General features: G+C 44.0%; 2 protein-coding genes across 3 annotated transcripts; one reads left to right on the forward strand and one right to left on the reverse strand.

The window, feature by feature from the left end:
• Positions 1 to 496: 496 nt before the first annotated feature.
• On the reverse strand, positions 497 to 9099 carry lmbr1l (limb development membrane protein 1-like). Its single transcript, XM_057040553.1, has 17 exons — positions 8883 to 9099; positions 6560 to 6644; positions 5659 to 5692; positions 5245 to 5384; positions 4891 to 4994; positions 4674 to 4797; positions 4521 to 4589; positions 4370 to 4434; positions 4214 to 4286; positions 4031 to 4117; positions 3874 to 3950; positions 3722 to 3799; positions 3571 to 3644; positions 3388 to 3478; positions 3238 to 3304; positions 2515 to 2676; positions 497 to 2014 (listed from the first exon to the last, which is right to left on the reverse strand). Exons 1-17 carry the CDS (start codon positions 8943 to 8945, stop codon positions 1929 to 1931), a joined length of 1479 nt encoding a protein of 492 aa, XP_056896533.1. The 5' UTR covers positions 8946 to 9099; the 3' UTR covers positions 497 to 1928.
• A 109-nt stretch (positions 9100 to 9208) lies between these two features.
• dnajc22 (DnaJ (Hsp40) homolog, subfamily C, member 22) lies at positions 9209 to 12324 on the forward strand. 2 transcript variants are annotated; one of them, XM_057040558.1, is made up of 4 exons: positions 9209 to 9810; positions 10189 to 10787; positions 10860 to 11184; positions 11273 to 12324. In XM_057040558.1, coding segments are annotated over exons 2-4 (876 nt in total). In that variant the 5' UTR covers positions 9209 to 9810; positions 10189 to 10237; the 3' UTR covers positions 11274 to 12324. The 2 variants fall into 2 exon arrangements, with proteins under 2 accessions (XP_056896538.1, XP_056896537.1); XM_057040557.1 differs by having other exon boundaries at positions 10860 to 11152.
• The last annotated feature ends 222 nt before the right edge of the window (positions 12325 to 12546 follow it).

Raw genomic sequence — 12546 nt, forward strand, 5'->3', positions numbered from 1 at the left:
AAATGGACTCGAAAACAATCGAGCATGCGCGCACACACGCAAAAAGCCTTAATTAAAACATCCAAAGAAAGAAAACAAGCAATGAAAACAAAAAATCAAGGGGGAGAAATTAATCAGGCATTTTGTTAAAATGACTTCAGAAACAGAAAAGGAAATGAATGAGGGAGAAGGACAGAAGAAAGGAGGAGGGCGGGTGGCGTGGACATAAAGGTCTAACGGCGAGACGGTGTTGCTTCTCCTGATTATCAGGCGGTTGGATCAGTAGGGAAAGCGTGGGCTACGGCTGGGGTGGCGTCCTGGATGGACGCCGCTGATAAACATGCCAAAATATGGCTTTCTTCTGCTGCTGATTAAAAGAAGTGCAACAAAAGGGTGGTGGTGGGGGGATGTCAGCGTTCACCAGTCACACACACACACATACACACACACACAAAGCAGCTACAGTGCAGTTCTGTCTCAAATATGTAACAAATGCAGCATCAGAGAAGACAAAATGTAGAAGTTGGGGAAGATTTTTATTGCTTCTCCCCAATACAATAAATCAATACATTGTCAGATCAGTAAACCTTAAACAGAGGAGTTTCAAAAAGGTAAACAACAAACACTACTTTTTACAGTTAGAAAAACATTTTTTGGCTCCGTGGCATCATTTCTAATAAGAGTTAAAAATCCTGAGGACAAGAATTACAGAGCCCATACTGTGCATAGATAACAGTAAAAACTGTACAGAAAATTAAAGGAAATTTCCCAAATTAAGTAAAATAAGCAAACTTTAGCTTGCTTATAAAGTATAATCAAATTAACCAGAGCGGGGCCTCACAGTCGCGAGTGTTTGAGAAACACCGCCCCCTGCTGGTCGGACACCAGCTCATATCCTGCTGATACAGCAGCTAAACCGTGATGAAGATTCACCCCCAGCGAGGAGGATGAGGAGACACGATGCACTACATGCATTCAAATTCAAGTGAAAATACAACACCTTTAAAGACTGATTGACAGTTGCATCTGAAAGCATTTGGAATCTACTCAACAAAAATAAAACTAATAAAAACACTTCAGTTGAAAAGAAATCACAGAAAAATCTAGTTTTCCACATTAAAAAGTGTGCCCATTAAAAAAAAAAAGTATTGCACTTTCCCACAAAAAGTCACAGTTCACAGTTTGATTGGTTGAAGGCAGACACGCCTCACTCGCACTAAACAACGTTAAATGGCAGTACGACGTGAAAGTCTCAATATAATCTTGGTTCTGAAACTCTTCAGATCAAATAAGCTTACAATACCACAGAAACTAGCGGCGAACGTAAATGGAGATTGTAGAAGGCGTAAGGCAATAATAAGACGATTACCTCACTCTCGTTTTCCCTACGCAACCTGCAGATCTCTGAGATCGACTTGTGTCCGCTCAACTCGACACCGGCTTCCTCTCATTTATGAACACAGATGCAGAACGAACCGCCTGATGGAAGCAAGATTTGCAGTCTTAAAATAGAGATGCAACCCCAGAGAGGGAAGCTGAGGGAGAGCTCAGACAACCCTGCAGCAGGAAATTATGTCACAGTGTCATATTTAAAATAGCTCTACTGATTTTAAACATGTCAGCAGAGCAACAGCCCTCAACTGGGGCTCAGTTTTAGAGGGTTTGTCCTGTTTTTGTCCACTGCAGAAAGACAAATCCCTTTTCTTCTCATTACAGCTGTCACTATGACAACTGTTGTACTGGTGATTAGCTCCCGCTGAAGGATGTGATGATTCACAGGTCACCTTTTTCCAGTCTCTTTGCAGTGGAAGACCCTGCTGACTGGCACTGAGACCAAACTGCTTTTAATCCAGCGGGGGTACTTTTAACGTTGCTGAGTTCCTGCTGCCTCAGAAATAGTGATGGCAATGTTAAAAAAAAAAAATATATATTAAAATAAAATAAAAAAATCAGTGGATTTTAGAGAGCCCACTGGCCAGAAGCAGTCTGAAGGGGACGGTGGAGCGTGACATGGTTAAAGGCAGTCGGTGGAGACCTACAAAGGGACAAAAAAACGCCGTTTTATTGTGCGTAATGACAACATGGAGCAGAGAAATGCGACCACTAAGAAAAACACGATTCGGCTGAAACAAAAGTCTATTAATCACAACACAAAGTTAAGTAAAAAGCAGTGGTAGAGCCCCTACTGTGCAGAGATGCTATCTGGGCTGTGAGGAAGGGACTTGCGTGTATGTGTGTGTTTGGCGTGTCCAAGCTCTTGTTTGTATTGGGTGGAGGGGTAAAGGGTGTGTGTGCTGCAAGGGGTCTAGGGTGGTGTGCCTGAAGGCCCCCGAGGGAGTCTGAATCTCCTCCTGTCCTTTCATACTTTCCTGAAAGGATTGTATTCTTTCTATCTGAGGAAGAGAGACCTGCCCATCGGGAAGTGGAGCCAAAGGTGGGAAAACTTATGACACAGCAACTCAAATTGAAAGCAACGCTGTAAGATATACGCTTAAGAGAAACTCCTCAGATGGTGAAAATGACAGTAGAACTCACCAAAGGCACGGATGAGCTCTCTCTGGACCGCCCAGGTGAAGGTCTTGATCAGGGAGGCAGAGGTGAGTCCAGCAAACATCATGTTGTACAGGAACACAACATAAAAGTTACCGAGCCAGTTGTACCGCCCAAAGTCTCCCAGGAGATCGAATCGAGTGATGCCTAGTAAAACATAATAAAATGTTACTTAACTTGTGAATGAACTGTGAAGCCAGACTTCACTAATACAGCGATCATAGTGAGTGGTCGCCCCCTTGCGAGAATTGTTTGAACTGCAAGTGCTGAGGAGGTGCAGTATTTTGTTTTAAATTTCAGCAAATGGCAGCACGGTCATGAATGCTGGATGTCCTTCACTGTCTCCCCATTTAATGAGTTGGACCCCGCTCCTTTGTTGGATCTACTGGAGGGCTACACTGTTATCTTCTCTATGTTCCTACAAAACCGTCGGCGGAAAAACGAGAAGTCACCCTTCTGACTGATAGCAGAATTAAATGATCTGAATACCTAAAACGCCTCATGATTGCTTGCAAACCTGGGCCTTTTTAACTAGCCAAAGCTAACAATTGAGTTTTGACTTCAGTATATAAAATATATCGCTCATATTATAGAATATGCATTCACTAATGGAGATTATGAGACATAAAGGCAAAACAGTGTTTGTTGCAACCATTACTATTGTGAAATTGGAGTACAGCTAAACGTTTTGGGTAAATCTGTCATTACCAATTATGCGTGAAAAGACTGGAAGCGCTGAGCTGAGGATGAGCAGTGACATGCAGTTTGCAATGATCTGAAACCAAATAGAGAATGAAATCAGCTCCAATTCTCAGGAGTGAGGAAATGTGCAGCGTGGGATCGGTAAACATCAGGTACCTGTGTGAGGTTGGTGTCCTTCGCGCGAGGCAGGATGCCAGTGAAGAAAGGAGAACTGTAGAAACCAACCACTGATGACACCATTAGATAGCTGAGTGCCATGTTAAGGATAACATCAGAAAAGACATTAAAATACACACAGAAATGGCAAAAATCTTGAAGAAACTGATCAATAAAGGATACAGAATAAGGAGGACTTGAACTGCAGCACCCAGTGAACCGAACATGGAGAAAGAAGCCATCCCCAGGTGAGGGTCCTAGAGCACAGAGGAACACACTGATGAAGGGCTGCAACACCATGAGCATGAAGTGATCCTCCTGGTTATACCCTCACCTCCATTCCTCTGGGCAGAGCCGCCTCATCCAGGAGCAACTCCAACACGTTAATACAGACCATGAGTACACACATCACCTGGGAGGATCATACATGTCTTTAATATGAAAGACTCATCACTGTCAAATAAATTCATAACTAAATGCTAATACCGTCAGGGCGAGGAGCGTTAGCATGGCCAGTGGGTAGCCCAGGTTGCGTTGCCACGGCGAAGCCTTCCTACGCATTTCTGTGAGGACGTAGGAAGAAAGGTGATGATAAACCTGTTGACAGAAACCCAGCTGGTGCTGTTCCTCCATTCAGTCTCACCTAGAGAGAGGCGCTTGTTGTGGACTGCCTGGTACTCCTTCTGCATTGCCTCCATATTCAGCTTAACCCAGCATGACGCTGTACTCGCTACAATCACACAAAAAAATCATTCACTCTTAAAGCTGAAAATGTCCACCGCAAACAGGACGCCAACGTGGTGAAAATACACGGTAAAATACTAACAGTTAAGTTTCCTCGAGAGGTAGTCTTCCTCGAACGCGGTGCAGCTTAAAGTGTCTTCCACATCCTCCAACAACTGAAAGTGATCAACAAATATTGGTGTGAGAATAACGCCCACAATACATGGATTTCAAATTAAAGGCTGGGCTTTTTACGCACCCTTGGTTTGACCAGGAGGCTCCCGGTCACACTGAACATTCGGGACAACCCAAAGGGAGTGCACACTAAGAGAAAATACAGACAAATATGCAGTAAAATGCACTGAAATACACTCTGTGGCTGCATGTTATTGACATTCAGATAAACTTACACAAAAGCAGCAGGACTCCGAACAGAGAGATGCCAGAGTAGAGGTATGGAAGGTAATACTCCCACAGATCTGAAATTCACAGCAGCGCAGACAAGGCCATTAAATTCCAACAGAAAAAATGCTTCTGAGAAATTTTGAAGGCGTTTTGCTTACCGTAGAGACTCTTCCTGGCAAGGTTGTCGTGCAGCAGAGCTGATGCCACCCACACGATGCCCAGGACGAGCAGAGCGAGAAGCAAGAGCAACACCACAGCCTCATACACCCGCGCCATGACACCCTGCGGAAACAGGATCCCCGGGTTCACGCACAAATGACCAGTACATTTCAGCCTTTATTTGAGGGTTTCCATCGCTACGCTAATTGTCGCTACCTTCTTAGAGCCTGCAAACCCCTCTGACTCCGTGAAGAAGTAGGCGAAGGGCATGAGGAAGACCAGGGACAAGTTGGAGAAAAGGAAAACTAGGTTCCATAATCCTGAGGAGAAAAGAATCTTCAGTTTAAGTACTACCTGAGCTTCTATGACTGAATTGTGGTAAATGGCTAGCCACCACATCAAAGTAAACACATACATTAAACAAAATCTCTTGCAACAATGAACAGAGGCCAAACAGCCGATCCATTAGCACACATTTGCATTGATCAGCTGGTTGCTATCAATAGTTAATTAAAACAAACCCACTGACAACCGTCCACAATCCATTTGACAGAGAAGAGTAAAACGTACCGTGGATAAGAGATCCATTGAGCCACTGCATGTAGTAGCTGTGAGGGAAGCTGTGCAGCACCTCATTGGACAGGATAGAAATGGGCAGCAGAAGAACAGCGCACACGGCGACAGACAGCGTGAACGTGCACAGCCACAACCTGCAGGGAGAGACGCAGAGAAGCCGCTGGTGAGGTCACGCGGGTTTGTGTTGAACAGCAGAACCTGGGTGAAAGGCTAAGCTTGTGTGGGATGAGGCAACAACGCCAGCGTGTGCAGGCAAAGGGCAGAGTGACACGGCCGCGCCCCGTTCAGAACCAACGCCGGCGAAGACGCGGCGATAAAGCTGCAGCCTGCTGACTTCAGGCTGCAAACGCGTCATGCTAAGAGACATTGTCGACAGGGCTGGGTTAATCATTTGTGATTTTTACTTACACAATCTTGTTGACGGTGGCATCTTCAATGTCCTCTGAAAGGGAGAAACACAGCAAAAGGTGACTCGGTCGTCTTTAGGAAGACAACTGAAAAGTCAGAGCAGTGCAGACGACCTGTCGGGTCTCTGTCATCGAAGGGGGGGAAAAGCTGTCTGGAAACATGAGGTGTACAACTGCAAAGAATGTTGGGAACATTTTGTTCAAGCCCTGGCTGGTTTGAACTGAAGTACACAAGGTGGGCACGGAAAGCGAGCAATTGATGTCGTTCCCCCGTCATACAAGCTTCAGCACAGATGTGGATTAGGAGCAAAGCCCGAGGAGCATAAACCAGTCCTGCAGAGTGGCGTTGCACAACTGTCACTTAGCTTCAGGCCAAAACTGCTCCATTGTTGTTGCTGCACATGTTTATGACAACTGCTGTTGGTGTGACTGATGCTCTCCCAGCAGAAAACTGGTTTCTCCCAACTTCTAATCAAATCCAGGGCTGAACATTCTACATCTGTTTTCAATGCTAAGGGTGGGGTTATGAGATCCCTTATGTAACCCAACAGTCAGAGGGAACCTTTTTAATAAGAGAAAATAAGAACCCAGTCTAATATCATATTTTAGAAATATTTCCCACAGTCAAATCATCCTGATGTTAAACCAACTGAGCAGCCTTCAGCTACAAGTGAAGCGCTGTTTATCTTAACATTCTTCACTCCCCCTCCACCTTCTAATCTACGGGGATACTTCCTGGAGAGGCTGGACGCGTGTTGCGTAACATTTTTAGGACATCTGGACGGCTTCAGTCCAATCTACAACCGCAGTTGTCTAAACATCACTTACAGAAATACTGAACTGGTCGACTCTAGAAATACATAGAATAGTAAATAAATGTATAGAATATATGACAAACTCACCTGTGACAAACTCTGCAGTCTTCTTGAAATGGGTCAATATGAGATAGCAGACGATGTAAAGGCACGTAAACAGGAGGACACAGATCTGCAGGAGACACAAAGGTGTTTCATGCATCTTCAACTTGCACGTCTGCATTAAACACCATCACGAAAAATAAGACTAACTCTTGTTCCTCAAGGTACAGCGTGTACCTTCTGGGAAGATAAGCACAAAGAAGTAAGAAGATGTGTTGCTGAAATGCAAATGATTCTTCCCATATAGCCAAGACCTGCCGTGATGGAGACAGTGACAGATGGACCCTGTTGATTCTACTCTCAAACTGAACCCAGAAGGATTATGGAGGGCAAAAAAGGAGACCCCCCCCACAACCCCATATGAAAGCCCCCATTTGACATTACACTAAACAGAGAAATTTAGGTTAAACCCATTTTCATGGGACATTGGGCTGTCTGGCAAAACTCACTAATCACATATTATGTTGTCACACCAAATAATACGAGTCCATAAATCCACCCTTCGTGACAATGATGATGTGTTTTACAACAGAAAACAGCTGCACAGCTTCAACCAGGACCTCTCAGATGATCAGCAGCGAGCTGCGCTTGCTGCAGATATTCTTTTTTACTGCCAGGCATTTTGGTAAAGGACAGGAAACTAACCAGCATCTGTTGAGAAATACGTGGAGTTTTGCTGTGTTGGCAAGAATGACCACAAACATTCGCTAAATCACGCAGGCAACAATAGACTATTATACATCACTAATCAGCTCAGCGGGCTAAATTGTTCAATTCTAGCCTCTAATTTGGTAAGACGGCAGAGGATAAAATAAGAGACAGACTGAGGCAAAGTAGAGAACTGGAAATAAAACATGCCTGTGTAAAAAACGTAAAGGAAATTGAGCATCTGCACGGATATTATTGTGGATGCACACTTTCAAATACACAAAATAAGGAAGTGACCTTGTGTTAATTTGTGCACATGCAATTGGCTTGTCGAGGTTTGTTTCATGGACTTTGGTCCAGATAAATATCCAGGCAGAACATGCTGGTCTTTGTTTACCAGTAAATGACAGACCAAAAAAGATGTCTTTAGGACTTGTTTACCTTCCAGAAATAACTTCAATGATAACCGAGCTTTTGTGCCACACTCCTTCAGACTTTTAGCTAATAACTCAGCGTTAACAAAAGGTCTGAGACACTCTGAATCAGCTGCACATTTGTCATAAAAGAAAAACAGCCTATACTACCGTACCTCCCTTTACAATGCTAGCGTTTACATAAACGTCACAGCTCCATTCACAAGATGGTGATCAACGATGGGCCTGACCTAAAGCGATGCAGTATAGCTGACAGTGTTGGAACAGAGAGATGAGATTAGCTACAAACTGGAAGCCAACGCAGTGGTTTAAGACGCGGGTGTCGGCAAATAGCATTAGGTCTTTGGGTGAATGGGGCAAGGACGGAACAAGGACGCTTAAATAGAAGGGCCACGTAATCTGGCGCCCCAGGTACGACCTACCAAAAAGAAAATGGCATCGTCAGAGGGGGACACGGGCAGCTTTATGTGGAACAAAGAGATCTCATCCTTGTTTGCACTTTCATAGACAGATAAGAGAATTTCGCTGCTCTTGAGCCAGCAACTTTTTCCATGACTGTGTCAAAGCAGGAAAGACAGAGGTGGAACCAGTCTCCCATACAGCAATCTGAATATTACAATGCTGACAGTGAGCCAATTAATAAGTGTTTAGTTTCCACGGCTGTTGTTTTCAAAAGCATCACAGTGACTATCACAATATTGGCACAATGTTTGATACAAGTATATATTTTAAAAAAAAACAGTAGAAACATCTTGAAGCACAGGACTTCAAACACTGTCCATAAAGTCAGATTAAGGGTTAAGGGTCAATGCAACGTGTCTGGTTGTAACCGAGCTGATCTTTATTGCAAAAGGCTTAAGTTCAACCGGAAAGGCGAAAGTGATGTGGTGCGATCATTACAAAACAGCAATGACTCGAACAGAAAAATGGCTCTTATTCGGCAAGGGTGCAGGAGAGAAAGGTTATTTGGTCAAATGTATCTGCGAGGATCCTGGAGACCAGCTGCATCCTGCAGCAACACCCGCCCCGCACACACGTAAACCGTAGTAGAGAAACTTTCACCTAAAATCGATTTCAACCCGTGTCAGGCGGCATCAGAGTCCCCACTTCTATCATTTGAATGCCAAACAAAAGCTACAGTAGCTATTTAACCGGAACGAGGTTGAGGGAATGGACCCTCGGATGCACGGACAACCGACCGTTGCGCTAGCATCACGGTTACTTACGATGGTCTCCCGGACACGGTTGTGAAAAAGTTGCTCTCTAACCGACACGTCGTCCGTTTCCATTCTCCGAGAGCATAACTGAGTCCTCAGGCTTAAAAGCGCTGAAGAGAATGGAGATGTTGTGAGGTTAAAAGTCGGTGCATCCTCTATCGTTTGTGCTAGACGTAGAACTACATGTCTATGAATGCAGCTGCACTCGCCACAGGACACTGAGGAAAAAACAAAAAACCCGAGACCAACAGGGGGCGGGGCGAACGAGGGGGCGGGGTAAATAGGCACCGGAAGCGGAAGTTTAAAGAGTGCTGCAGGTAAACGGAAATGATCATGAGTGTTGCTGAACTATTCTAATCGTGTTAATATATTTTCAGTGTAATAATATAATGTAGTGCACAAAAGCACTTAGTTTAAGCATAATTTCGGAGCGAATAATTACAATACTGAAAATGAAATCACCTGAGATTTTATAATAATCAGGGTAGTTTTATTAGGCCTACATAACACAATGTTTTTCCCAAGAGCATAGAGAAATCTGCATCAAAACGTTTGAAATCCAAAGTCTGCACGACATTAAATAGTTATGTACCCGTTAAATGTCCACACCAGCTGATAATGGTATATAATTTCCAAAGCATCTAGCACTTGCTTTTTGTTTGAATAGAAAACTGAAATATAAATGAGGCCTGAAACAAAACAAACAAAAAACATTCCCTGTCACAAATATAGGTCTGAATTTTTAATGTCAGTTTAAAAGGCAACTGGGCTGCTCTTTTATGCGTCAAGATTATTTAGCTGTTAGCACAGATGATCAAACGGTCTGCACTTATGACTCCAGCATTATCTGCTGTCAAGATCCAAAGTTCAAATGTGGCAACAATATGTTCCGTCATTTGCAAGCCTCAAGGAAGAGAGCGGAAACTATTGAAATTCTGTAAGTACAACAATCTTTACTTCAGTATGGCCTAAAGTGTCTATATTTTCTGTTTCTCAAATCTAATAGAGAACTAATAGCACCAGTAAAGAAGCTGCAGGTCTATTTAGAAACTATATTATTTAGAGGCACATGTAGTTGCTAAAAATAAAGTACATTGCACACGATACGTTTTTTTTATCCAATGACAATAATCATGAGCTGAAATAAATCTCTCTTATGTAAGATAGTATTTAACCAGACTGAGATTAAAAATCCCTTTGCACATGCTTGGAAATAGCACTACACTATGATATTATGACTTTTTGCAATACAAAACCTTTGATAGTGTGTTTTGGAGATCCCAATGGAAAATATGATGATTTGACGTTATTGCAGATGCTCATGGACGATGGAGGATAATATTCACCGCAGGTTCTGAGCCAAGATGGTCAAAAGCGTGATAGTCACCTATGCCCTTTGGGCAATGGGTGGACCTCTGGGTCTTCACCATTTATATTTAGAGAGAGACAGCCATGCTCTGTTATGGATGCTGACCCTGGGAGGATTCGGGATTGGCTGGGCCAGAGAGATCATTCGTATCCCTGCATATGTTCACGAAGCCAATAAAGATGCAGAGAAAATGAGGAGAAAACATTCCACCACGGTCCCACCACCCACTGGCCCCTTCAGATTTGCCGGGCAGGTGTGTGTCGGGATTTACTTTGGTGTGGTGGCCATGATCGGACTGAAATCCCTCAGTTTCTTCTACCTGATCGTTCTGCCTTTGAGTGTGGGTGCTGGAATACACCTGGTTTCCAGTGCTGGAGAGCAGACCTCAGACCTCCCGAAAACACTGACTGCTTGTCTCATAACTTCCCCCATATTCTACGGCAGCACCTTATCCCCCCTCCCTATAAGCGTAGTCGCCAGTGTCACTGCTGCACAGCACCGCAGGTATAAACCTCCAGCGGCACCTGGAACCAAAAAGCAACTCGGTGAGACATCACAATGCTGCACTTTAACATTAAAATGTTCTAACATTACATTTATTTCCATCTTGTCAACAGGTCCACGGCTGTACAGACTGGGTCTTGTCTGGCTGGCTTTCTCTGCTCCGCTGGGTTACTGCATTTTTCATAACACCACGGCCACACTGTACTACCTGTCTGACTGTGTTGCAGCCCTGTTGGACATTTTCTGGTTCCTGCCGTGGCTCCGGAGTGTGGTTGAGTTCATGCTTTTGATGCCGTACCGAATCTTTTGCTTTTTTACTGGAGGTGGGTACTATGAAGAAGCCTGGAGGAAGGTGCTCGAAATACTGCTGAGAGAATACACCACGGAGGAAAAAGACGCACTGCAAGTAAGCAGTCTGATTTTGGAAGGGCAGAACTAGTGAGTTAAGATGCTGATGTGCATCTCCAGATTCCCCATTGGGCTGAAGATATCGGTAAAGTGGTTCTTCACTATTTGTGTGTTGCAGATACTGTCGCTTGAAGTGGAGGCTTCTCTTCAAGATATAACCCGCAGCTATAGGGAGCTGGCCAAGACATGGCATCCAGACCACAACCCCAGCAAGGATGCTGAGGCCACGTTCATGAAGATCCACAGGGCTTATGAAGTACTTCTGCAAAGGCACAGAACTCAGCGTGGCGGATAATTCCTGTTTATTTTTTTAGTGACTGGGATAGTTTTCACCTCTGAGACTATCACTACTTTAAGAACCAACGCATTAACGAGGGTATAAGTAAGAGTGTTGATTTGATCTTAAAACGGCAGCGTGCTGCCACCCTGTGGCGATAAGGGTGTACTCAACGCCATCGCAACACAATGGGCCTTGATTTTCATATATAACTGCTTCCGATTAAAACGAAATACGTATGTAAAATTGTGGTTTATTACCTTCGCAAATGAGATTATATGACAGTCTTTTTTTTACTGTAAGCAATTAAAAAGTTTTAAATTACAGAGTTTATTTTAAGGAAGTTTCCGGACCAAAGAAGAGCTGATTAAATTTTAGCGATGTTTCGGATTCCGGAAGGACTTTGACCTTTCATCTTCCAAAAATTAAAAACCAAGGGGTTTCGTCATAACAACGCGTTGCGCCTCCAGAAAAGAAGAGGGGTCAGGTAAAATAAAGTAAATAAAAATAATAACAGGTTCCCCTTCATCTCTGTTCCAGTGTTTCCCTGTGAACTCTGCAGCCTGTCCAGGGAGGGTGTTTGGGCTGCTGAACCCTGTCTCCCATTACGAATACGATATTATGTTACCTCTGCTTACTGTCAATATGATGCCCCCCCTGCAGAAACTGCATACATGATGGGGTGGCTACGGGGGGATGTACGACGAGAACTATAGCGGTACTGGCCCGTTCGGGCCCAGCAGTAGCGCCGCGGGTGGGATATACTATGCTACGACTGTATAAGTCAAAATATATGGGGAAACGACCTGCTTGGTGGAGGTCTGCGCTCTCCGGCTGCTTTTCTCTACTTTAAATTTATTTGGCTCAAAATAAACCAAACAAATGACAACGAATCCATTTATGCAGATCTACAATGGGAAATATTCTAATTCATATAAAAACAAACGGATCTTTGGAGAGCACCTCCAGAAGAGGTCGTGTGTGATTTCAAGATTATTGGGTGAGTTATTGCAGGCTGGCACCTTGTGGCCCTTACAAGTATCGTAACTCCAGCAGACGTGTTTGCGCGCAAGAGTCCGACTTCCGTCTCGGCACTGAGCTTTTCTGCACCCAAA

Source organism: Takifugu flavidus, chromosome 8 (genome assembly GCF_003711565.1).
Source record: "Takifugu flavidus isolate HTHZ2018 chromosome 8, ASM371156v2, whole genome shotgun sequence".
NCBI lineage: Eukaryota > Metazoa > Chordata > Actinopteri > Tetraodontiformes > Tetraodontidae > Takifugu > Takifugu flavidus.

Coding starts and splice junctions, on each gene's coding strand:
- lmbr1l (XM_057040553.1), bottom strand. CDS start 8,945: ATGGAAACGGACGACGTGTCGGTTAGAGAGCAACTTTTTCACAACCGT. Junction 3,305..3,387: donor AGGACACCAACCTCACACAG/GTACCTGATGTT, acceptor ATTTGGTTTCAG/ATCATTGCAAACTGCATGTC. Junction 2,677..3,237: donor AGTCTTTTCACGCATAATTG/GTAATGACAGAT, acceptor ATGTTTTACTAG/GCATCACTCGATTCGATCTC.
- dnajc22 (XM_057040557.1), top strand. CDS start 10,238: ATGGTCAAAAGCGTGATAGTCACCTATGCCCTTTGGGCAATGGGTGGA. Junction 10,788..10,859: donor TGGAACCAAAAAGCAACTCG/GTGAGACATCAC, acceptor TCTTGTCAACAG/GTCCACGGCTGTACAGACTG. Junction 11,153..11,272: donor AGGAAAAAGACGCACTGCAA/GTAAGCAGTCTG, acceptor TGTGTGTTGCAG/ATACTGTCGCTTGAAGTGGA.